General features: G+C 40.2%; 1 protein-coding gene across 1 annotated transcript; it reads left to right on the forward strand.

Annotated features, from left to right (window-relative positions):
• Window positions 1-22,145: 22,145 nt before the first annotated feature.
• On the forward strand, window positions 22,146-24,127 carry LOC134200378 (uncharacterized; the record flags this gene model as incomplete). Its single annotated transcript, XM_062673176.1, has 2 exons — window positions 22,146-22,224; window positions 23,622-24,127. Coding segments are annotated over exons 1-2 (585 nt in total), but the record flags the coding sequence as incomplete, so codon positions are not given.
• Window positions 24,128-27,369: the final 3,242 nt, after the last annotated feature.

Below are 27,369 nucleotides of genomic sequence, written 5' to 3' on the forward strand. Positions count from 1 at the left end.
GTGACAATCTCGAAAGACTTCTCATCACCGGAAAAGTGGAAGGAAAGAAGCCTAGGGGGTGTAATCCCATGCTCTGGTCTGATCAGATTAAGACGAATTTGGAATCCAGCATCAATGTCGCTATCCACTGCGCGGAGAACAAAAGTGAATGGAGGAACATAGTCCTAACAAAAGTGCTCAGTAAAGGTCACGACCCTAAGAACTGAGGAATACGACGCACGGAGGAGGAGGATTGCTAAGGATCTGTGTTATCTTTTTAAAAATACATTTCATTCAACCAATCTTAAATATATTGTATTATAAATACAGAATCCAAAAAAGATTAGAGACTATCCACTAATCTGTATAAAATGCTATGTTACAAAAAAATGTTAATGACATATTAACGGTTAACCAAATGTAAAGACACTAGAACGATAACTACAATTATGTCTTTAGTAAATGAATATTGTTCTCCGTTCGCTTCGTTTCGACTTTAAGAACGGCCTCTATACAAGGTATACATTTAACTTTTTCGTACTAGTTAATTAAAAGTCGCTTCCAGTACGCTATACTTTATATCAGGGTTATTCGCGTTTAGTTCCTTCTTCGGATATTATTTAGTTTATCTGCTGATACACACGCGCTGCGAATGGCACTTAATTTCATAAATAAATGTTTTATTAAGGGAAAATGGCTTGTAAATGCTTTGTACTACAAACTTTTGAAGTTCCGCGATTATTACGTTATTATTAAAGGGGATTGACGCAATAGCCTTATTTAAAACTAGAAATGTTTGTTTTGAAGTATAAATTTATAGCAATTTTTTCTTACGATGGTGTTTTGGGGTCAAGGATCAAGGACCGGTGGTAGAGTGTCTACTAGCCCGCACTGGTAAGTACCACTGTTACTGTCGTGAAGCAGTAATGCGTTTCACTTTGAAGAGTGGGACAGCCGTTGTACTAAAATACTGAGGCTCAGATCTCATGTCTCAAGATGGGTAACCGCATTAACGTTGTCCATGTTTATGGACTTTAATAGCCACTTAATGTCAGGTAAACCCACAAAATTATAATTTGCGTAATTACTGGTGGTAGGACTTCTTGTTAGTCCGGACGGGTAGGTACCACCGCCCTGCCTATTTCTGCCGTGAAGCAGTAATGCGTTTCGGTTTGAAGGGTGGGGCAGCCGTTGTAACTATACTGAGACCTTAGAACTTATATCTCAAGGTGGGTACCGCATTTACGTTGTAGATGTCTATGGTCTCCAGTAACCACTTAACATCAGGTGGGCTGTGAGCTTGTTCACCCATCTAAGCAAAAAAAAAAAAGGTGGCTATAGGCCGGTTTACCAATAAATGCGATAAATAAATAAAAACATTGTGTTTAATTAAGAAATGCACTCACTCCAGAATTAGCGTGAATCTCACCTATTGGCGTCTCTCGACAAAAACATATCGAAATTAACGTTTAATCTTGAGGCAGTAAACAGTTGAACGCAGACGGCGCGAATCATCCCGGGAATCGAATTCCGTACCAATAATCAAGACAAACAGACAAAGAACATCAATAGTTACGACGCCGTGCTCTCTTATTAACCTTCTCCCCTTAGACACAGTCGAAATGAAAAGCAGAAGTGCAAGATTTATTTTAAGAACAATCAAATTCATTCCTATGGTACCATACCAAAGAGTACTTACTATATTTAAGGCTGTTAGTGGATAGAGACCACGATGTAAATATGGATGCCTGACCTGAGTCATAGGTGAAGTGTCATCGCAACAGACACCCACAGAAAGTTTTTTTTTTATAGCTTAGATGGGTGGACGAGCTCACAGCCCACCTGATGTTAAGTGGTTACTGGAGCCCATGGACATCTACAATGTAAATGCGTCACCCACCTTGAGATATAAGTTCTAAGATCTCAGTATAGTTACAACGGCTGCCCCGCCTTCAAACCGAAACGCATCACTGCTTCACGGCAGAAATAGGCAGGACGGTGGTACCTACCCGCGCCGACTCACAAGCGGTCCTACCACCAGTAAACAAGTATCAAATGGTTTCTCTTAGCAGCGACCGTGTTATAGTCTAAGCTTCCATCTAAAGCTACTGCTTCTTTCTCATCTGTCGGTAATATTAGTATTCCCAAATTAAATACATATCCAAGTAATTTAGTAGAATAGTATTTGACGAAGGAAGATGTATATTGAAAATAAACATGAGAATTCCACTACTGCTCTTGCTACGACTACTGATGATGGATGCAGTAAAAACTCCCAGACACCACTAGTATATTTATTAGAATAGTAGTATATATAGTATATTTAGTAGAAACTAGCTGACCCGGCAGACTTCATAGTGCCGCAATCGATAAATAAAAGATCTAAACTTTTGTATAAAATAAACGTCCGACAGGGGACATCAAAGGGAAAACAAAATTGTTATTTTTATTTAATTCCGAGCATTTTCATATTTAACTTCCTTTTAAACCTTCTCTGAACTTCCACAAACAATTCAAGACCAGAATTAGCCAAATCGGTCCAGCCGTTCTCGAGTTTTAGCGAGACTAAAAAAACTACCAATATTTTATAACCTTTCAATATAATGTATTCTTTCGTTTATGAATACACTGTGTCATAAAACCCCATAAACGACGTCGAAAAGCAAGGAAACTCATATTAATTTATGTTAGCATGCGACAGTAATGATAGCTACCGCGATTATGGTGTGTTATTGGGAAATATCGCAATCGAACCCCCATGGGAGGGCACACATGTGTGGATAATACCACTAGCCATTATAAGATATAATATGTATTTAAGATAAAATAATTAATTTTTTTCTACTTTCTAATACTTTCTATTTAGTATTGATTAATTATCGTACGCCCGTAGCAACTAATTTGATTAAGATACCGGCTTTATAGAAGAAAAGAAAAACGCTTTAGCCTTAATAGTAATTAAAAAAAATATATAATAATAAAATCTGACTTTTTGTCCATTATTTTGTTTGTTTATGAAACTTAATTAGAATGCAGTACAGTTTTTCAAACTTTGATCGACTGCAGATAGTACTGGAGTAAGAGCTGAACATTTTCTTTCTTGCTTTATTATTTGAGTGCTATCGAAGGCAGACAAACCGACTTTCATAAACCGCAATAAGGCTCCGTTTTGATAAACTTCTATGTCTTTTCGAAGTTGGTTTAAAGAGTGAGTCCGCACGGGTAGGTACGCACAAATAAAATTTTTGCAAACAACCTGCCTATTTCTACCGTGAAGCAGTAATGCGTTTCGGTTTGAAAGGTGAGGCAGCCGTTGTAACTGTACTTGAGACCTTAGAACTTATACCTCAAGGTAGGTGGCGCAGTTTATTTTTATTTTTTTATTGCTTAGATGTGCGAACGAGCTCCCAGCCCACCTGGTGTTAAGTGGTTACTAGAACCTATAGACATCCACAAGCGGAATCTTTGAACATGATTTGGACCCCCTTCAAAACGTCGGATTAACTCGAAATTTGGTATACTTATTTAGGACCGATGACAACACAATATTTTTAAAAAAAGTTGAAAATACAATTTGAAAAAACAAATTGAAAAAGTTGAAAGTCACCTAAAAAATTAAAAATAAATTATAGTTAAAAAAAAACTAACAAAATACGCTTTTATAGAAAATCCAGCTAAAAAATAGAAAATAAATTTTAATAAATTTAAATTAAAAATAGTGTAAGAAAAATTAATGATTTTACTGTAAAAAAGCGTGGGGTGCATGGTATCAGTAGTTATAAATATTTTATGAACAGATATATGAGTAGAAGGGTTATTTTGATAATATCCTGAAAAGCACCCATAACTTTCCCCAAGCAAAGCATAGTTCGGGCATATACCCAAGTAATGTCCAGCATACAATAAAGACAATACTCTGATCACGAACTTGTCAGCGCTCGACTGAAGGCATTCGAAAAACCTTGGTCAATCCTATGATGATTACTAAAAGCTCCAGCACTAAGCTTAAAGTACATTTGAACATTTCGGGAAGCGATTTCTAAAGCCTTCCATTAATAGCAGGGTGAGACGATCAAGAGGGTGGTTACGCCATTTTGTTTTTAATGTTTATGACGTTTTTAAGGGATAATGTCCCTTAGGGAGTGAAAGCGAGGAATCAATGCGGTTGATGTGTCTTAGTAAGGGTCCCTACTATTGTAATTGAACTCAGAAATTGCTCGATGACTTTCTGTTTCTCTTCAAATGAGACTTTTAGCAATTGTTCTATAAGTTTGGTTTTTCTTGTAGTTATCGAAATGTTTATCGATACTGACTGAATAGACCTATCGTTTGATCGGTTTCAAAACTTTCATAAATGCTTTTTCTGTGCTTGTGTTTTCGTAGTATTTAACAAAAAATCTGTATGCAGCGTCTCCTCAAGTACTTCGGACACGTGGTCCGACGAAATCCTGACAACTTGGAAAAACTAATAGTTGTAGGTCACGTGGAAGGAAAGATAGGTCGAGGAAGATTGCCAACCAGGTGGATGGACATTGTCAAGGAGGCCACAAACACCAGTGTCCCGGGCGCCATTAAGCAGGCCGAATGCAGGCAACATTAGAGGAAGCTGGTGCAAAAACTAGATCAAGGTGGTCACGACCCTCAGTAATGAGGAAGCGACGAAGAAGAAGAAGAACAAAAAATGCTAATAATAATGTCTATTGATAATAATTATGACAGAAACGAAATTCATTCGAGAACAACTGATAGGGCTAAACGATAGCCACTTCGAGCACAGATGTTTTCTATGTAAATCTCATTGTTTTTTTTTTTTAATTTTTATGTTCGTCTTCACGGTCGATTTATTCCGTTCAGTCCCTAATATCAAGGGCCGGATGTCCTACACTCATCTCGGAAGCCTCTTCATTTAATTAGTTAAAGTCCGAAGGGCCTTGATTAAGTTTTGTTCGTTTCATGTGCTTTTTTTTAATCGCCTTAAAAGCTCGAGAATTGTGCGGATTAATATCTGAGACTTTCTGTGTGTTGCTTTCCCTAGCCTCTATAATCTTGAAGTTGAAATGAACTATGATTCGTTTATATTTACATTTACTCACACATAGTGTCCATCATTTTGTGATACACAAACCAAGAGTAGTCTTAAGCTAATGACATTTCTTCGTAACATATAGGCAGCGGCTTGGCTACAGTAGGAAGTGGCTTGGCTCTGCCCCTGGCATTGCTGAAGTCCACGGGCGAAATCGTAGCTAGATCGATTTATCGCCCCCGAAATCCCCTGCACACTAAATTTTATGAAAATCGTTGGAGCCATTTCCGAGATTCAGATTATATACACATATTAATATACAAGAATTACTCGTTTACAGGTATAAGATATAGTAAGCGTAGAAAAGAGCATCGGAAAATCGCACAGCTCGCAACAAAACCGGCGGCCCCCTGAAACATCCATCTGTCGAATTAAAATAAAAAATACGCGCGAATTAATCGTCGCGAAAAAACGCAGCGGCGCACAAGGGACCACGAGCGCGCTTCGAATTCTTTATTCCGAGACGAAAACGCTTCGGCCAATTTTCGATAGTGATGCGACCAGCGCACTCAGACACTTGGTAGGGACTTATTAATTCCACAGACAATAGTAGTTACAAATAAATTAAAAATAAAACATTTAAGTTCGGTTCCCTCTGTATTTTATACCGTATGTTCCATGGGGAGTGCTCTGAGGAATTGTTCGAGATGATACCAGCATCTCGTTTTTACCATCGCACCGCCCGCCACCGGAGTAGAGTTCATCCATACTACCTGGAGCCGCTGCGGTCATCCACAGTGCGTTTCCAGAGATCTTTTTTGCCACGTACCATCCGGCTATGGAATGAGTTCCCCTCCACGGTGTTTCCCGAGCGCTATGACATGTCCTTCTTCAAACGAGGCTTGTGGAGAGTATTAGGCGGTAGGCAGCGGCTTGGCTCTGCCCCTGGCATTGCTGAAGTCCATGGGCGGCGGTAACCACTCACCATCAGGTGGGCCGTATGCAGGACTGCATATAAAGGCAATAAAAAAAAAAAAATTGTATCACGACCCTCAGCAATGAGGAATACGACGCAAGGAGGAGGAAGTTTGTATCAGTGAAAACAAACGAAGTCTACAACTGCCTTTTTTAGTCTATGACTTCATCATAATTAAGATGAAACATTGATAATTCTGTAAATCATATTACGTTGCCTGAAAATCTGTTGATGATAACCGTGAGCGACAGTAACCACTCACCAGCAGTTGAGTCGTATCGTTTGCCTACAAGGGCAATAAAAAAAAAACAAAAAAAAATCGAGTTGAACAAAATGTCTCATGGTAACATTATTTATCGCTATCGACGGACTCCGGTGAGCAAGTTCATCCATCTAGTGGATTTAACAAAATATTTCGACGCTTGAAAGGCAAACGTGACTAAGCGACAATGCGTGAACTTTACAGTAGACGAATTTAAAGTTGAAATACCTTGAATAAAAAAATTTTTTTTTTTGTCACTTAAATGTGTGGACGAGCTCACAGCCCACCTGGTGTAAAGTGGTTACTGGAGCCCATAGACATCTACAACGTAAATGCGCCACACACCTTGATATATAGTTCTAAGGTCTCAGTATAGTCACAACGGCTGCCCCTAAAAAAGGCGGTCGTAGACTTCGTTTCTTTTCACTGATACAAACTTAGTAAAAGTTTTATTTTTAATTTACTTAATGTTTTATTTCCAATTTCAAAAAAGTTTAGTTTTTTATGCCTGATTTGCCTGGTTAAGAATAGATCTTGTTACTCGTAGTCATTGTCATTGTTAGAGGTTACCGACAAAACATTAAAGGTCTTTTGATCCCGAATTCCTGGTTCCCAAAATCACGTCTTACCGTAACCAAGAAATAAAGCGAACCAGAAGTATCCTAAAATTAAAGTAGATTCTTAACGATCACTTACATTTATATATAAGTACATATAGCCTCGAAAAAATCGGAAGTTCTATCAAACCTGGTGCATTTTCCACGCGTCTTTGCCCTTAGGGCGGAAATTATTTAAACTGTCATTAATCCCAAGTATAATTTCCACCCCCATCGATGCTGTGGGATCGGGGGAGGGGGTGCGATTAATCCGTGTTTAATGTCGCCCCGAAAAAAGCTGCTAATCAACAAATTGGGGGTTTTTTTTTTTAGTTTTAAGGGCACGGAGATTACCAGACTGCGTCCATTGTTTTATTCTGCTTGGGGCGTTTTACAGATTGCTTAAACTTTATTATGGTAAATTATTATTTTTCTGAATACAGCTCTGGGAGTGTTCGGTGTTCAACGTATAAAGTTCATGGACATCACATACTACTTACCCACGGTGACATGAGGTCGAAATCTCGACTAATACCACCACTAAGACCACTTACTGGTGGTAGGACCTCTTGTGAGTTTACTGGTGGTAGGACCTCTTGTCAGTCCGCGCGGGTAGGTACCACCACCCTGCCTATTTCTGCCGTGAAGCAGTAATGCGTTTCGGTTTATAGGGCGGGGCAGCCGTTGTAACTATACTGAGATCTTAGAACTTATATCTTAAGGTGGGTGGCTCATTTACGTTATAGATTTAGTTTTTACTGATGGTAGGACCTCTTGTGAGTCCGCGCGGGTGGGTACTGCCACCCTACCTATTTCTGCGGTGAAGCAGTAATGCGTTTCGGTTTGAAGGGCGGGGCAGCCGTTGTAACTATACTGAGATCTTAGAACTTATTATATCTCAAGGTGGGTGGCGCATTTACGTTGTAGATGTCCATGGGCCAGTAACCACTTAACGCCAGGTGGACTGTGAGATCGTCCACATGCCTAAGCCATAAAAAATAATAATAATAATATTCCACCGTTCTACTCGGAACGCATGACTACTCTTGCTAGGCCTGGTGTTAGCAAATTCTCTCAGGTTGAACCTGTGAGCTCACCTACCCGTCTGCGCGTAGCTGCAATAGCCCCTTAGGCTACCAGTAAATAGGTAGGAAAAAAATACCATCCACAATTTGATTGTTAATATACCTCTTGAGTTGAAGTGTTTGTCACGGTGAACTTCTTAAGCTTTTTTTTTGCTTATATGGGTGGACGAGCTCACAGCCCACCTGATGTTAAGTGGTTACTGGAGCCTATAGACATCTACAACGTAAATGCGCCAACCACCTTGAGATATAAGTTCTAAGGTCTCAGTCTAGTTACAACGGCTGCCCCACCCTTCAAACCGAAAGGCTACGGAATGTTTGTCAAAGTTGTCAATGATTGTCGTTTTTGTGGAGTTTGCTTTTATAATCACCAGACAGCTGGCCATGGTATAAAAAATAAAGTCATAGTTTTTTATTAATGGACTTACGTCTTTTTTTCTTTCTGTAAAAACGCGATTTTTGTCCGTTGGAAATAGGTAACACCTATATAGCTTCATAGCCCATCCTAGCGCTTAGTATTCCAAATAAGAATTTACAGGGAAGTTAGTTACCAATTGCTGTCATGTAAGAAGAAGCCACGAGACCAAGGATCGCAGCAGATGGAGAACAATCCTACAAGAGGGACCGAAAGAGTCACGCCTTCAGTAATGAGGAGGACGACGGAAGGAGGAGGATCATGTAAGAACCTCTTTAGGCATTCCCTTAAAAACCTATCCTCATTTGATGCATCTAAATTAAATAAGGTCCGCCCAAACTTAGCAAAATGACAATTCAAATTATGATTGAATGATTATTAAATAGATGTTCCAATGAGCCTTGTTACTGCGTATAAAAAAATTATTAAATTTGCCAAGTCGATTTCATTTTTCATTAATTCATCGTCTGGGGTCGACTACACGGAATTAGAGTTACTGGAATGGCGTTTAGCTTCAACAAGTGTTTTTATGGCTCATTACTTCTTTCTATGAGCAATATAGTTATGAGCCTCTCCAACGCAAGATTTTAAATTACAAAAGTTCAATAGCTTGCCAATATGGGACTACATAGAGTGATAGAAATTAATTTCTTAAAACATATTCTTCTGTGGGGAAGTTTTTATTTATATTATAACTGTTACTACGACCTCAAATCTCAAAGCAGTATACGTGCTGTGACGTCTATAGACTCCCAAGTACTTTCAGAAATATCGCGAGTCCATCTGTGGATAGGGACATAATTTGAGACTTTTAAAAAAAAAACAGGCTATCTTATCTGTCCCTATCTAATCCATATCGTATCTAATCCATATTTGTCCGTTAAAATGCAACAAGTCCGAGTTCTCTAGATATGTTTGTACGTAAGTACATATCGTGGCATAAATGGCTATTTGGTTTAAGCGGCATTTTTGCAACATTACAATATGAGAGCCATTTATAAAGTACAAAATTTGCAAAAAGATTCGTAACAAAAACCTTAGCTATTTGAATTAAGTAAATTTAATTAATGTTCAAATAAAAACATCGGATTGTTGATACTAATACCAAATAAAACGGAACTTTAATTACAAAGATGAATGTCGCTTAGCGAAGAAATGTCTCTTAACACAAATAGCCCGTCGATATGTTTTTTTTTATTCACCTGTAGGCAGACGAGCATACGGCCCACCTGATGGTCAGTGGTTACCGTCGCCCATGAACTTCAGCAATTCCAGGGGCAGAGCCAAGCCGCTGCCTACAAGGGTTCTTTTGATTTATAATTGATCATTGTATTTTTTTAATCTGCTAACACCGTATAATCCAAACAAGCATTTCTAGTATTTTTAAATCCATTCCCCAGTCAATACTCAGTTTCTACATAAAATTTCCCTTAGGAACTCAAACGAAAGAACGTTTTTTTTTTTTTTTTTTTAATTTTTACACAAGATTCTGTTTAACCCTCAAACGGTGGCTAATTCGTAGACGAGATGGCTGTTTAATTATTGATGATCCTTTGCCGTTCGGAAGATCTGTTTGTCTTTGATGTTATATTTTTAATTAGGCTTTGTCGTTTTATATATATATTTTTTTTTAAATCTAAGCCTTCATTTACAGTGTACTGATTGAAACTAACAATGATACTCGTGGTACTACCATCCGCCTGTAAGGGTTGGTTTGGTAGTTCGGTTAATTGGTAAACCCGGTCACAGGAGCCAATAGCGATCACAGTATGAATACGGCTTTACCTTGAGATTTGAGCTTAAAATTCGCTTCGAGCGCATTCTTACTTCGTGGCAGAAATAGGCGTGATGGTGGTATCTATCCGTGTGTGCTTAAAACATCACCAGTAAATTTCATCAGTAAATGAGATTGCAATTTGATCAGTTTATACTTAGAGGATGCTACTGGTTCTCTGGTGAAGTAATTAGTCACCTTCCACGACACTCATGGTTAGAGATGTGATGGTGCTGTTTTATCCGGCCTAATGATACAAGCAATCTTTTTTTTAATTTTTTTATTTCCCTTGTAGGCAGACGAGCATACGGCCCACCTGATGGTGAGTGGTTACCGTCGCCCATGGACTTCAGCAATGCCAGGGGCAGAGTCAAGCCGCTGCCTGCCGTTTAATACTCTCCACAAGCCTCGTTTGAAGAAGGACATGTCATAGCGCTCGGGAAACACCGTGGAGGGGAGCTCATTCCATAGCCGGATGGTACGTGGCAAAAAAGACCTCTGGAAACGCACTGTGGATGACCGCAGTGGCTCCAGGTAGTATGGATGAACTCTACTCCGGTCTTTGAGCTCTAGTGTCGTCTCTTGAGCACTAGATGGAGCCTGCCATCGTGAGCATTGGAAAATATAGCAGTCCGCTTAGAATCACGATCATCAGCAGGCTTTAAACAATACCAGTTCAAATTGTAAGAAATATCGGATGTTCGGAACAAGTGGTTTTTTAGACAAAGCTCCGTGTCCGGGCGACGATGCGTTGCGGTCACAATGGGACAGAGGACAATAGCAACGTGTCGCGTGTCGTGAGCTATGTCAAACACAGGGTGCTTTAATAAAGAACATAGATTTTTTCTCTAAATTTTTTATATATTTTTTTATTGCTTAGATGGGTGGACGAGCTCACAGCCCTCCTGGTGTTAATTGAATACAGGAGCTCATGGACATTTACTAAATAAATGCCGCCACCTACCTTGAGATATGAGTTCTAAGGTCTCAGTATAGTTACTACGGCTACCCCACCCTTCAAACCGAAACGCATTACTGCTTCACGGCAGGAATAGAAAGGGTGGTGCTACCTACCCCTGCCGACTCACAACAATCTTCTGGTAATGGATTTTATGAAACCGATTTTTATTTTATTTTATTGACATTGTATGTGGATGATTTCATACACACGGTAAGCTTGATGGTACGTTGTCACAACGTTGGTGAATATTGCAATATAAGGAGCAAAACCAATCCGCCGCCAACTGCTGCTGTTATTGTTATCTGAATTTTATTGATATTGATTTTTATCTTAACATGCTTGTGTAATTTTACCATTATAGCCCGCAGATACCAGACCATTCTAGTAAAGAACTAGATTTTAGTGCTTAACAAGTATTCAGAGTCGACTTTTACGAAGTAACAACATATTGTTATGCAATTGAGCCCGTGCAAATAGGTTAGACCACTCCTCCCATTTCTGCCGCGAACCAGTAATGCGTTCCGGTTTGGAGCAGCGGGAACCGTTGTCATATAAAACTCGTACTATTTAGAATTCATGTCCCAAGGTGAGGTGGTGGTAAAGGACCTCTTGTGGACTTGTGGTAGGTCGTCTTGTGAGTCCGCACGGGTAGGTACCACCGCCCCGCCTATTTCTGCCGTGTAGCAGTAATGCGTTTCGGTTTGAAGGGTGTGGTAGCCGTTGTAACTATATTGAGACCTTAGAATTTATATCTCAAGGCGGCATTTACGTTGTATATGTCTATAGGCTCCGATAACCACTTAACACCAGGTGGGCTGTGAGCTCGTCCACCCATCTATGCAATTAATAAATAAAAAGTGACGGTATTTACGTTGTTATAATACGGGCTCTGGTAACAATTAAACACTATACGGGTCTGTCCGCTCATTTTAGCAAGAAGCTTTTTCTTCTTCTTTTTATTGCCCTTGTAGGCAGATGAGCATACGGCCCACCTGATGGTGAGTCGTTAACGTCGCCCATGGACTTCAGCAATGCTAGGGGCAGAGCCAAGCCGCTGCCTACCATTAGATATAGACATTAGGCAATCGCGTATAAGTTTCGTATGTAAGTGTTTAGATCAGATCGAAATCTATGCCAAAAACTATCACAAATTATTTTAGAATATTCTGGAACAGCCGTATATAAAATATTAGAGCAATCTAAGCATCTATTCAATAAAACAAGAAGAAGTCAGCCTCCGAATCGGTCACACACCGGCGACCCCATTCACGCGAACTCCCATTGAAGTATACAATAGGTTGTGACAGCTATCGGGTTTCTTCCCGTTACTATTTAGGTCAACTTGTGACTGGATTTTTCCTGGTCGGTTTATTGAATTCAAAATCGTCAACAGATTTCAGTAAGAGCACTGATGATCTAACTAATAAATAATAAATAAATAAAATAAAATAAAAAAAACTTTTATTTCAAGACATCAAAGTCTCATAATATTGTGTTGGTATTACAAATAACTTAAGAACTATGTTAGTATTTAAATAAATCTATCAACTCCGTCCATCAAGTAGCATGTAGAACATGCAACTTGATGAACCTACCCAGGGTCGGGCCATCCAGTCTTTCAGCTCCCTCACTAATATGTAACGGATTTTTTAACGTAAGTTTCATGAGCTCCAAGACATCGGATTCAACTCTCATCTCTTTTAGAGATAATTGTATTCTATTTAAAAAATAAAACTGTAAGCGTATTATCATTCAAATATTAATTCAAGAAAATTAAAGAATAAAAAAGTATATTTAATTTTCTTAGCCTAAAAAGCTTATAAATCCGTAGTTCATATTGAAGCGACAGACTGATAATTATAATTTCATTCTGATCATTTTTGTCGCGAAACAGGCATTTCAGTCAGGGAAGATACAATCTTCTGTCTCAATTAGTTCTGGTTGGCTATGAGCTCGGGTCACTCACATGACTAAAATAAGTAATTGTAAATAGTTAAAACAAAAACCGACTTCAAATAGAAAAAAAGATATTCCAAAACAAATTAATATACACTAAAAATAATAATCATCGAAATCGGTTGGCGTGATTTTGAGTTATTGAGTCTATGATCTATTTGTCGCGCAAGTACTTAATGCGAATTTAAGACTTATATGGTTTTCTCATGGATACCATTATCAGAATTGGACTAAAATGAGAGCACACGGGAAGCGTCAGCTTTCTAATAAGAAAAGAATCATCAAAATCGATCACTCAGTCAAAAGTTATGAGGTAACAAACATAAAAACTGTTTTACTGGTGGCAGGACCACTTGTGGGTCCGCGCGGGTAGGTACCACCGCTCTGCCTATTTCTGCCGTGAAGCAGTAATGCGGTTCGGTTTGAAGGGTGGGGCAGCCGTTGTAACTATACTGAGACTTTAGAACTTGTATCTCAAGGTGGGTGTCGCGTCTACGTTGTAGATGTCTATGGGCTCCAGTAACCACTTAATACCAGGTGGGCTGTGAGCTCGTCCACCCATCTAAGCAATAAATTTAAAAAAAAAAAAAAAAACTGTCGAATTGAGAATCTCCTCCTTTTTTGAAGTCTGTTAAAAATACAGATCCACTTACCACAACCAGTAACAATTTCGTCCGGACCTTCAAAACATCGTTTCTCACGAGATCACCTTAAACCATTACACGAAAATAAAGCCATCAATATACCCTATCTCCGATGGGCCGAGAAAAAATCACTAAGGTCGACCCTCAATCAATTTTCTCAACAAAACACAGCCCAACCCATCACTTGTAAGTTTTTCTGCTCTCCTAATATTGTTAGTCTGACCACGGGTATCCCAAGGGTGAAATTCTTCTATAAATTGCCTTAGTGATTTTCTCCCGTGCGATATTTCAATGCCTGGATCTCATGTTGAGTTACTTTAAGGGCATTTTGTCTATAGTTGCTAAAAATGGTTTGTTATTAATTTTATTTATACAATACCCTTGAGACTTTAACCTCTAATCTCATAATGGGTGGTAGGTTTGAGATGCCAATGATCTCCAGTAACCACTTATCGCAAGATAACCACGCAACACAACATACCTTATACTTAAAATGTTATCACATTGTAGTGTTTCTTTACATGTCCAGTTACTTTAAAACACCAAGAATATTGAAATATGGTATTGAAAAAAAAATGTAGGTAATTGAAAATTAGATTCCATTAGGTCTTAAATGTGCTTTTACCATAACCTTACCACTTTGCAATGTATTTTTACCACTGAATTGAATAGAAAAACTCAATATCTGTTCTTTCCAGTAAGTAAATACTTTAAAAATTAATTTAATAATTAGTTTTTGCCATGACTTATTTTGTTATTTCGATATATACTTATTGAAAATGGTCAATGAAAAATCACGATACAAACATTTCCCATACGCTCCCATACGCCACTTAAGGTTTGTTATTACTACGCTTCTACTAAAAACCACCTCTCTTTGCTTTCGACTATCTTGTTTCCAGTAAAAAAAAATGAAAACAAAAAGAAGCCTTATCAATCCGATCTTCAATCCCCAAAAAAAAAAAGAAACTACAAACAAATATTTTACATCCCAAACAATAGAGGCAAATAAGGGACATTTATATAAAATATTGACACTACAAATCAGAGGACGCGTCATAAAAACGAATGACCTGCCACAAGCAGCTTCCTGCAGAAACAATAAGGTTCTTGTATGAAAATCACCTTATCAGGGCGCAGGGAAAGTGCGTCGAATAAATATACAGATAAAATAAAGTTATTTTTTTCTCAAACATCGAAAATGGCCGAATATCACATGGTAGTGTAAGATTTTGATACGTTTTCCGCGTGATGCATGCACAAATGCTGTACAATAATAGATCTCATTGCTTCTTCTGTTCTTGCTGTTGGATAGTTTTCGTATGCGGCCCCTTATACTAATCCGATTTAACAATATTTTTGAGACATAGCATTCAAGAATCGAAGAAGTGAGGAATGAAAGTCTAGAGCAGCGGTCGGGGAACCGGGGTAAATTACCCCAAATGGGCTAAAATGACATTTTGGGGGGTAAAAATGAAAATTTTGTGAGTAAAAAGTATATATTGAAGTGAAACTTCTTTAGGATCGTTGTGATTTCAAACTCCATGAAACGAAATGAAACGAAGCGAAAAAAATTTTTTTTTTTTCAAAATTATCATGGGGCTATAATATGAAAGATGCTAAAAAAAAGCGATTTCGTTTTTTTTTTTGTTCTTCGCCATGGGGTAATATCAACTTACACAAAAATATTTTGGGGTAATAATAAAAAAAGCTCCCCGACCGCTGGTCTAGAGAGACAACTTTAAAGTAAGCTTCAGATTGCTAATGTGATCTATATAATTGGGGAAAGTGTTAAAATTAGCAGCATGTAATAAAGGATTCTTAGGTGGGTGTAAAGGGGTTTCTACATAGTGTGCTGTTTGTCAGTGAACGAATGGTTTTATGGGATTTGTTGTTTGTTGCAACTTTCATTTATAACAATTGCATACAAAGTGATGATTTAGATATAGATATATCCATCGTGAAACCAAAGACTTAACAAATATAAATAACATGTAGATTTAATTGTAAAGTACCATAATTATGTTTCTATTATAAAAAAATATAATTTCTCCACAGAAATAAACTTAAAACATTTCACAACGGTGTAAATTCAAACTATGAAGTGCGGATAGCCGGGGGCAAATGGGTTAAAATGGAACATCTAGCAATAAAACACCCCTTCTGACCATAAATATCCGACTTCGGAACTCGGTCTGTTAGCGGTCGGATACTTTCGGATATTTCCTCGACGTCCACTTTATTTTTTCGGATATAGTGTATCGATGGAGGGCGTCTAACTGTCTATAAGGAAGTTTGCGTTTGAATTTATGATAAAAGCGTAGCAGAGGGGAATTAAAATATTGAGGATAAATGCTTCTAGTGTTTCATTGTATCCGTTGTTAGGCAACATTGAGTCTTATTGGGTTTGACATCGGTATTATATTTTATTTATTTGAAATAAAAATATAATAGTAATACGTTTTAACCCCGGGTTTTGCAAAGGACAATATAATAACTCCATTATAAATTTACAAAACATAAATGAAACAAGAGTATTAGGTATATTGATTATTTAGATCAATAACACTTTTTAGGATCTAAAGCTTTTCATGATTTTATAACGATTTCAAAATACAAAGAGAAGATTTTTTTGCTTAGATCGGTGGACGTGCTCACGTCCCAACTGGCGTTAAGTCACCAGAGCTCCTAGACATCAACAACACCGTCAACTACCTTGAGACATAAGTTGTTAGTCTCAGTTTTGTAGTACAAAAGTTGCCCATACACTAAGCCAAAATGCATTAATGCATCGTGGTCGAAATAGGCAGGTTGTTGGTGCCCACCCGTGCGGGCTCATAAGACGCAGATAGTTACACAAATTATATTTTTTACGGCGTAAGTTTTAGGGATATCATTAAAAAAATGCCTGCGGGATTCGAACACTGACAGTCGCATCGCTTGATACTAGTGCATCGGTCGTCTTATCCTCTAACAGCCTGGCCACGGGACATTCGCCGATACGAATATTCGCGCGGTGCGAACGGCGAAGCGTCTAGCGACTAAAATAAGCGCATAGAAATGTACCTAACAAGCCACGCGCACCGGCGACCGGCGAAGCGACCGGCGAAATGTACCGAGCGAATCGCGCGATGCGGCGGGCGAGCAAAACAAATGCATGAATATGGACGGCGCACAGTGGGTCGATACTGTGATTTTAGTGACTTAGGGACCAACTTAGTTTTTTATAAAAAAAATTATGTAGATAGATAGAGCTCGTTAATCTCAATAATAATTGTTTTGGGCAAAAATTACAAAAACTTTATAGTTTGGTCAGAAAAATGTGTTTTGTGATTTTTTTGTATGGAGCGGGTCACATTAAATTAAATTCCTGCTAAGTACCGCGAGGTCCCGCTTTGAAACTTTATTTTCCTTATACCTTGTCTAGTCTACTATCATTTGATGCTATGAACATGTGCATAAAGTTGCAACTCTGCCAAATAAATCGATCGAAAAAAATTAATAAATACATAGAATAAAAACCTTTATATTTTTTTTCGTAAGTGCTTTTAAGTTAAATTTGGTATGGATTAGTAAGTAAAAGCACGTAATGATACCCATAATTACATAATACCTAACAACAATACATTTAGTAGGTCTCTAATTAAGCAATCTCTCTAATTATTAGGATAGTTAACATTATTTAATGAGGATAATTAGTTAAGCAGCCATGACTGGGTAGTAGAAAATATAGTAAACATTTGTTTGTCTCTGGAAGTATAAAGTGACCATGTTTATTATATACTAACTAGTGTTCGTTTATTCGTACTACTACTAACATCTCGTGATTGTCGTTGTGATCTTACTGTTTCCGTTATAATTGATAATTTTGTTAACAATTTAGAATTATTTATGATTTTAAGAGAGCAACTACTGTCGCTGTCTGATAATAAAAAAACTCTTTCAATTCCTACAAAATCAAATAAACGTGACCGAAGAGAAAAAAGTTGGGCTCCAAAAATTCTGTACGCAATTTTGTTCAAATATAAGTGCAATATGGAAACGAAGTAGTCGCATGTTAGCACAGTTTATAAGAAAAAAATGTGATTGGTTAGAATGTGCAATAAACTGGCCCGAAGGAATGATACCTGAAGCTATCAACACTGCACATGAAAGGCTCGAGATTTCTAATACTGAAGATGTTGAAAATGTACCACCCTCAAATTGTACTACAGAAGCCTCGACATCTATTTTTGCACCTCGAAAACCTTTTGAAGAATTGGGATCCAGGCAAAAACGAAGACGCATTGAACAAATTTACCAATCGCTTTCGTTATCCCCGGATGAAATGAAAGCTACTACAATTGCTAGTTTGAGAAACACTAGAAATGAAGATGTAGGAGAAATAATGAACCACTTGTCAAATCACCCCGAAGATCTAGAAAAAGTTAAGGAGTATTTAATTACAAGTAAAGTGAAAAGTAGTACATATTCTCCCGATAAGGCAATATTAGTTTCACTTAAATTAAGTGGCAGTATATAAACCTAAGAGAAGCAGCAAGTGAAAATGGGTCTGATTTATACCCTTCTTAATATAAAATTAAGCAAGAAAAGACCAAATGTTATCCAGGGAAAGACGAGGTAATTATTACTGAAGAAGGAGCTGCTATTAAAATGCAAGCATTACTAAACTTGGCGCTATATAGGCTTTTAGATGTGATTACTTCGGATTTGGACTCTGCAAGAGAGCTACTGCTTATAAGCAAATAGGCTTTGATAGAGCCCCAGGTCAAAGTAATTATAAACAAAAAACTGAAACAGAGTTTGATGATTCATCTATTTTCATGGTCAGTCTAGTTCCTATAAGGCTTCAGAAATTTGATGGAACAATTGTTTGGGAAAACGACCTACCCTCATCAACTTTTTATTGCCGTCCAATAATGTTTAAATTTACAAAAGAAACGCAGTCAACAGTGACAATTATAAAAGCTAGCATAACAGAAGAAATAGAAAGACTTCAGCCATCAAAAATCAAACAAGTTGAAGTTAAGCATCAATTGCACATGATGATGATAGACGGACAAATAACCTCATATTTGTCAGAAACATTTTCTGCTGTCTGTGATATTTGCAAAGCAAAACCGTCAGAGCTTTTTGGAGTGACTTGCTTATCAAAGAGAAAATAATGAAGAAATATTCCAGTATGGAATGCCATCTTTACATGCCTGGATAAGATGCATGGAGTGCTTACTTCATATCGGTAAATATAATTTTATTACTTCACAATTTTTTCATCGTATGTAGTTTCCTGTGAGATAATTTTTTAAATGACACTTTTGTTTACGTCTTATCGTTTGGACTTCAAGAAATGGAGTTGCAAGGGGCGATGACAAAGAAAAAATAACAACCAGAAAAAGTGCTATACAGCAATCGCTTAAAAAGGAATGCGGTTTACTTATAGATGCTGTCAAGCAAGGAGTAGGAACAACCAATAATGGCAATACTGCCAGAAGATTTTTCAGGGATGCAGAAGAAACAGCCCGCATAACAGGAATACGTAAAGATTTAATAGAGAGGTTTCACGTGATTCTTCACTTTGTTGCATCTGGAGAGCGCGTTTCCAATTTTTCGGAATTTTTTAAATATACTGCAGAATTGTATGTTAATTTATATCCCTGGTATTATAATATATGCTTTCCAGTATCCATAAATTGTTGGCATATGGCAGTGATATACAATAATGAAGAACTTTGGTGCCATTCGTATAGGTAAACTGTCCGAAGAGGCAGTGGAAGCTCGCAATAAAGATTTTCGGAAATATACCGAGAGTTGTTATTCAAGAATGAGAAGTAGAACGTCGACTAATGAGGATATTTTACACAATCTTCTTTCGTCTTCTGACCCAAAGATCGAAAGGTGAAACAAAATATATAATATTTAGAGAGATTGCATAATTAGAGACCTACTAAATGTATTGTTGTTAGGTATTATGTAATTATGGGTATCATTACGTGCTTTTACTTACTAATCCATATCAAATTTAACTTAAAAGCACTTACGAAAAAAAATATAAAGGTTTTTATTCTATGTATTTATTGATTTTTTCGATTCATTTATTTGGCAGAGTTGCAACTTTATGCACATGCTTATAGCATCAAATGATAGTAGACTAGACAAGGTATAAGGAAAATAAAGTTTCAAAGCGGGACCTCGCGGTACTTAGCAGGAATTTAATTTAATGTGACCCGCTCCATACAAAAAAATCACAAAACACATTTTTCTGACCAAACTATAAAGTTTTTGTAATTTTTGCCCAAAACAATTATTATTGAGATTAACGAGCTCTATCTATCTACTTAAAAAAATTTATAAAAAAACAAAGTTGGTCCCTAAGTCACTAAAATCATAGAATCGACCCACTGTGCGGCGCGAGCCACGGAGTCGAGCGATAGTCGCGGCGAATAGTACAGTGATTAAATGAGTTTAGTTGTTTTCGCCGCGAAAAATTAACGCCGAAATTTTTATATTTTTTATTTACTTTTTATTTTATATTTTTAAAGTCGTCGTGGCCTAACGGACGTCCGGTGCAATCGTGTTGAGCGATGCACCGGTGTTCGAATATCAGGCGGGTACCAATTTTTGTAATGAAATACGTACTCAACAAATGTTCACGATTGATTTCCACGGTGAAGGAATAACATCGTGTAATAAAAATGAAATCCTCAAAATTATAATTTGCGTAATTACTGGTGGTAGGACCTCTTGTGAGTCCACACGGGTGGGTACTACCACCCTGCCTATTTCTGCCGTGAAGTAGTAATGCGTTTCGGTTTGAAGGGTGAGGCAGCCATTATAACTATACTTGAGACCTTAGAACTTATATCTCAAGGTGGGTGGCGCATTTACGTTGTGGATGTCTATGGGCTCCAGTAACCACTTAACACAAGGTGGGCTGTGAGCTCGTCCACCCATCTAAGCAATAAAAAAAAATAGCTGAAATACTAGCTAGACCAGCTATTTGGAAGTCTAGCCACCCAAAGTATTTCTCGTACTTCTTGTGGAATTCTCCATCTTTAGGTATACTCCGATTCTTATTCAAATCATGTACTTCACAATCTTTTCCAAATAATAGGTCCTGAACCAAAAAACTATTAATTTGTAAGCAATATCGAGATAATTTCGATATAGACATTTCGCTGTCGGACTTCCTTACTAGTCGCGGCGGCGAACGTGAGTACCCGTGGCCTGCAAACGGTGCTGCGCGAATGGTCGCCTCGTCCACCTCTTCGCTGTTCGCACCGCCGATCCCCGTGGCCAGGCCGTAAGTCTTGAGGACTTTAATCCGTGTAGCTGTTTATTAAAATACCATCACAAATTTATCTTAAAGTAACAATTTGAGTTAATAAAAAATTAAGGCGTTTTCATTAATCTAGATTTGCAGTACATATTAATAAAATACAAAAATAAATATCACAATGTAATATGATTATAAATCAATTGTAGACAAGTAAGCAATTATTAATAAATTGTCCATAAAACGAACGATAAATGCTTATATTACAACATTAAAAGTTTACACAATTCTTTTCTCCCTTTACAAAACTTTTCAATTTATAAACACCAAATGGTCCGAAGAATTTTTTTCTCGTGTCGGACTTAAAATACATTTATCTACTGCTCGTAGGGTCATAGGGTGGAGTGGGTTAAATGTCCGTTTCCCTATAGCTCAGAACAGATTCAGGCCCTGAGGCTCGGGTACACACTGCAGTGTTCAAATATCTTTATTGGAGATCTTGTGATTGTTGTAAAATCGCAACAATAAAATGGAGAAAGAATGGCTCGTCGTAAATATGATAGATAGTGCAACGTTCTTAAAGATTTTTCTTAAAGAAAGTATTTTTTATTTATTTTCTTGTTGCTTAGAAGGGTGAACGAGCTCACGGTACACTTGCTGTTAAGTGGTAAGCCTGTACATTACTATTGAGACATGATTTTTTTTTTATTGCTTAGGTTGGTTAACTAGCTCACATCCCACCTCGTGTTAAGTGGTTACTGGAGTCCATAGACATCTACGACGTAAATGCGCCACCCACCTTGAGATATAAGTTCTAATGTCTCAAGTATAGTTACAACGGCTGCCCCGCCTTTCAAACCGAAACGCATTACTGCTTCACGACAGAAATAGGCAGGGTGGTGGCGCCCACCCGCGCGGACTCACAAGAGGCCCTACCACCAGTAAAAGCTACGGTAATATAAAAAAAAATTAGTTCATGGACGTCAGCAATGTCAGTGGCAGAGCCAAACCACTGCCTATCATTAAAATACTATACGTACGTAATACTTACGAACAATGTTCAAGTTTTCAAACTATCAAGACTTTCACAAGTGGGAGTAGCAGAAGCGAGAAAAAAATCCTTCCGTTCTCAAAATATTGCGGCGTTCACTCGATAAATCACAAATCAAAGAACGTTAGTCTAAAGTCTATTAAAACCGAAATGCTTCTCCGCTTAAAAGGTCACGTTACGAGGCTCGGCTTCGATGACATTTCCATTTCGATAAAGCAGTCTCCGACCAGTGAAGAATGAGGGCTATTTAAATTTTTGATTCCCGTCTTCAGTGGTGCCGCCGTGACTGAGTGCAGCAATATCCCCCTTTTTAATAAAGTTAGATGGCATACGAATAAATTCGTTTCTAACGAAAGGTCCTTTGGGTTTGCGCACACTGTTGACAAATTAGTGCCCGATATCTATGCAGTGTTACTAGGATATTAGCAGTGGTCTTAATCGCAATGCATTCATCATAATCGGTTGCTCTTGGCAGAGCAGTCGTGGTCATGTGGAATTCTTGTATAATAAAGCCTAGACAGATGTTTTCCATAGTTTGCGAACCGAAGCCCGGCGCACACACCTGATCAGTCCAACTATTTTGAGCCAGCAAAAGTTAGTATCTACTATCAGCCTTTTTTTAAGGTTGGAGGATTCTTGTTTACAGATACCCAGTCTTTGTGAATCAGGCCAGGTTACGTTGGACTCTAAGAGGAATACTGGCTAAACCCGATTGATCCCTCTCTCCTGAAGTCTGATCCCTCCCGAGACGAGACTTGGGTCAGGGTTGGTTGCGGGCAGGGGCGCTGGAGTATCACGGCGTCCCTACGTATCTCCGTCGGCTGATTGGGTCCTACCTCGAGGACAGGTCGGTCGTGTGCACCGGGCACGGTGGGGCGGTGCTCCGCTTCCCCGTCCAGCGCGGTGTTCCACAGGGGTCGGTCCTTGGCCCTCTCTTGTGGAACATCGGCTACGACTGGGTCCTGCGTAGCGCCCTAAGTGCTCCTCTTCCGGGTCTGAGCGTAGTTTGTTACGCGGACGACACTTTGGTCGTGGCCCGGGGGAGGGACTTGCGAGAGTCTGCCCGTCTTTCCTGCGCGGGGGTGGCCTTCGTCATCGGCAGGATCCGAAGGCTGGGTCTGCAGGTGGCGCTCGATAAATCCCAGGCCCTGTTGTTTCACGGGGCCCGGAGAGCGCCGCTTCAGGGGGCCCACCTTGTGATCGGAGGCGTTCGCGTCGAGATCGAGGCGACCGGATTACGGTACCTCGGTCTCGTACTGGACGGTCGTTGGAGCTTCCGCACTCACTTTGAGAGATTAGGTCCCCGATTGATGGCGGCCGCCGGCTCGCTGAGTCGGCTGTTGCCGAACGTCGGGGGGCCTGACGTGGTGGTGCGCCGCCTCTACACGGGGGTGGTGCGGTCGATGGCACTGTACGGGGCTCCCGTGTGGTGCCACGCCCTGACCCGCGACAACATTGCGGCGTTGCGACGTCCGCAGCGCGCGATTGCGGTCAGGGCGGTTCGTGGATACCGCACCGTCTCGTTCGAGGCGGCGTGCGTGCTAGCTGGGACGCCTCCCTGGGACCTGGAAGCGGAGGCACTCGCTGCGGATTACGCGTGACGATGCGATCTCCGCTCCAGGGGGGAGCCGCGTCCTGGCGCGGTGGAAGTTCGAGCGCGGAAGCTTCAATCTCGGCGTGCCGTGCTCGAGGCGTGGTCTCGCCGCCTGGCGGACCCCGCCTACGGGCGACGGACCGTCGAGGCGATCCGCCCGGTCCTCTCGGACTGGGTGAATCGCGACCGAGGACGTCTCACCTTCCGAGCGACGCAGGTGCTCACGGGACACGGCTGTTTCGGTCGCTACCTGCACCTCGTCGCCCGGAGGGAGCCGACGCCGAAGTGCCACCACTGCAGTGGCTGCAACGAGGACACGGCGGAGCACACGCTCGCATACTGCCCCGCTTTCGCGGAGCAGCGCCGCGTCCTCGTTGCAAAAATAGGACCGGACTTGTCGCTTCCGACCGTCGTGGCTACGATGCTCGGCAGCGACGAGTCCTGGCAGGCGATGCTCGACTTCTGCGAGTCCACCATCTCGCAGAAGGAGGCGGCGGAACGGGAGAGGGAGAGCTCTTCTTCCTTCTCGGCGCCGTGCCGCCGCCGTCGGGCCGGGGGTCGGAGGAGGGCGTTTGTCCAGCTCCAGCCCCTATGAGGAGGCAGTCTCCTCCCGGTGATGGTCACGGGGCGACCTAAGGGGGTTGAGGCTGCGCCGCACGCTACCGTCACTCTAGCGCGCTGGCACCAGGAGGACGGGACGGCGCGTCGGCGGCTGCGGACTGCGATGCGGTCCGCATTTTCGTCGTCGCTGTCGCTGCCGAACATACTGTTGAAGAGCAACCCGGTCGGCGGTGTATCGCGTTCCGACCCGGCAGGCTGGTTCTGGCCCAGCGGGGTATCCCGGAACACCAGCGGCACCGCCCGGGCGGCCTGGTAGGGCCGCCGTACCGCGGAGACTGACGTCGTTGGTCGTCGGCTATCGCCTCGACGACCCGTCGGTCGGGCGTCCTCGGGGTGGCGCCGCGTGTCTGGTTGTAGTGTTGACCGCAGGAACCCCCCTACTCTGAACGGGTTCTGACCCCAGACGGAGATCGGACGTCGGGTGTAAGAGTGCAGGGGAGTCGTTTAGTGGGTGGGCCCTAAAATCCTTGGGCCCGCGATCTGCTCTCAACACCTGCAGATCGTTGAGTCTCACATACCCCGCGCGCCCCCTAGGCGCGGGGACGTCGTAGGAGGTTCGGCCCCCGGCCCGAGAAAAAAAAAAAAAAAAAAAAGGGTTGGTTGCGGGATCTCACGGTCAACAATACCTACTTATGCTTATTACTGGTGGAAGAATTTATATTTCCCGTCCCGTAAGACAGTAACCAGAGAATTGTGTCTTCGATCATTTTTGGGTTCCCGCCATCACTTACTAATTCAGCTCATCTGTCGATCATACTACATGGAAATATTGGTAGGTCTCGCGTACGGAGATCTCATTTTGCTGGTTGCACAGCTTATTTAGCTAGCTCAGTAACTATTGCCTATCAATAGATGAGTTATTTTAGAAGCTTAGAATGCGGATAAATAGTACTGCCTCAGAACCGAGCCACGACGTCGTATGATTACCAGTACACGGCCTTTTACGTTTAGATTAGGAATTAGAACATTTTTCATGCCCTATTTTAATATGGTGTACCCTATTTTTAAATATATTTCTATTACAGAAAAAACGTATTAGATGCTATGTATAAGTATATAATACCATATTAGTATAGTATGCATCTATATATATTGATAATACGAGATAGAATTTTCAGTGTGCACACACTCTAAAAACGGAAGTCATAAAGTAGTCTGTAAGAGTTGATTGAGTGAGAAATGGTTATACGGTTGAAGCAATTACGACGTTATTGGGAAAAATTGCTAATTTTATAACTTGTCGATTCGAGTTATTGTGGATTTGTTAAAAAGAAAACTTAATTTCAGTGTTTGGTGCTTTATATTGGTGGACGAGCTGATCTCCGCACTCACTTTCAGACAAGAGGTGGAAGTCCATATTGAATCCAGACGACAGGGCAATGAAAAGCCACCGTCACCTGAAACATTTCTTGTCGGATCCCCTGGGTCCATTCTTGGTGCTTTTAGGCTCTTTAGGCACCGCTTACCATACTTGTCGAGCACGTCAATTACGGCCAAGAGTTCGAAGAGTGAACTAACCCATAGATACAACCCACTGAGTTTCTCGCCTGATCGTTTCAGTGGGTCGTGATTCCAATCCAGTGGCAGATTCTGCGAAGCACTGCTCTTGCTAGGACTGGTTGCAAGCACATTCTCTCAGGTTGAGCCCCATGAGCTCACTTATCAGTCACAGCGTAGCTAGAACAGCCTCTTAGGCAGGGAAAAAAAAAAGTCTCAATTGCCTTTTATATAGATACGGGTAGCGGTATCCAATTTTTTTTTTGTAGCATTGATGAGTGGACCAGCTCACAGCCCACCTGATATTAAGTGATTATTAGAGCCCATAGACATCCACAACGTAAATGCGTTGAGATTTAAGTTCTAAGGTCTCAAGTATAGTTACAACGGCTGCCCGTCCCACCCTTCAAACCGAAACGCATTACTGCTTCACGGCAGAAAGAGGCAGGGTGGTGGTACCTACCCGTGCGGACTCACAAGAGGTCCTACCACCAGGAAAATTAATAAAATAAGCGCTATTATTATTTAAACAACTAGTTCTTCTGTGTTTATGCCACGTTCTCGTAAAAATAAAAACTCAATCTCCTCCCGTTTAAGTAAAACAAAGCCAATAAAGCCCGTGTACACAAGGAGACATCTGTTTTGATTAAATTAAAAAATAACATACAAAACTTAATGTAATTAAAATTCAACGTTCAGTCGAGTCGACGGGCTCCTAGGTACCCAGTTGTGCTCGTAAACTCATTAAAATATTACCAGATATATTTAATTAGGGGGCGTACGCCATTCGTCCTAAATGTACTAAAAGCGGTGCATTGTTTGACATAAAAAAAAATAGTTAAGTATCTATATATATAAAAATGAATTGCTGTTCGTTAGTCTCGCTAAAACTCGAGAACGGCTGGATCGATTTGGCTAATTTTGGTCTTAAATTATTCGTGGAAGTCCAGAGAATATTTAAAAGGTAAATAAATGTGAAAATGCTCGGAATTAAATAAAAATAACAATTTTGTTTTCCCTTTGATGTGTCCCCCGTCGGACGGAATTCTTTTGTTTGTTTTAAGTTTATTTTATACAAAAGTTTAGGTCTTTTATTTATCGATTGAGGCACTACGAAGTCTGCCGGGTCAGCAAGTTTTCAATATAATTTAATTAGTTCAGTTTTGAAACGGAAAGACGCAATAATATGTTTCGTACCATCCGGCTATGGAATGAGCTCCCCTCCACGGTGTTTCCCGAGCGCTAAGACATGTCTTTCTTTAAAAGAGGCTTGTGGAGAGTATTAGGCTGTAGGCAGCGGCTTGGCTCTGCCTCTGGCATTGCTGAAGTTCATGGGCGACTGTGACCACTCAACATCAGGTGGGTCGTATGCTCGTTGCTTAAAGGGCAATAAAAAAACACTATAGACTCTCTTAGCTTAAATATAAAACCAGGGTTGGCCCACTGATTTCCTCGCCGGGTTTTTTCAGTGCATCGCGATTCCGATCCGGTGTTAGATTCAGCAAAGCAAGTTCTTTCAGGATGAGCTTCGTAAGCTCACCCATGAGTCACGATGAAACTAGAATCGTTAAATTCGAAAAGCTACTAGATAAGTAGGGGTCGGTTTTATTTTCTCGAAAAATATTTAGTAAACAAAATATTTTCAAATTAAAACTACAATGG

The sequence above is a fragment of the Bombyx mori genome, chromosome 16 (assembly GCF_030269925.1).
Source record: "Bombyx mori chromosome 16, ASM3026992v2".
Taxonomy (NCBI): domain Eukaryota; kingdom Metazoa; phylum Arthropoda; class Insecta; order Lepidoptera; family Bombycidae; genus Bombyx; species Bombyx mori.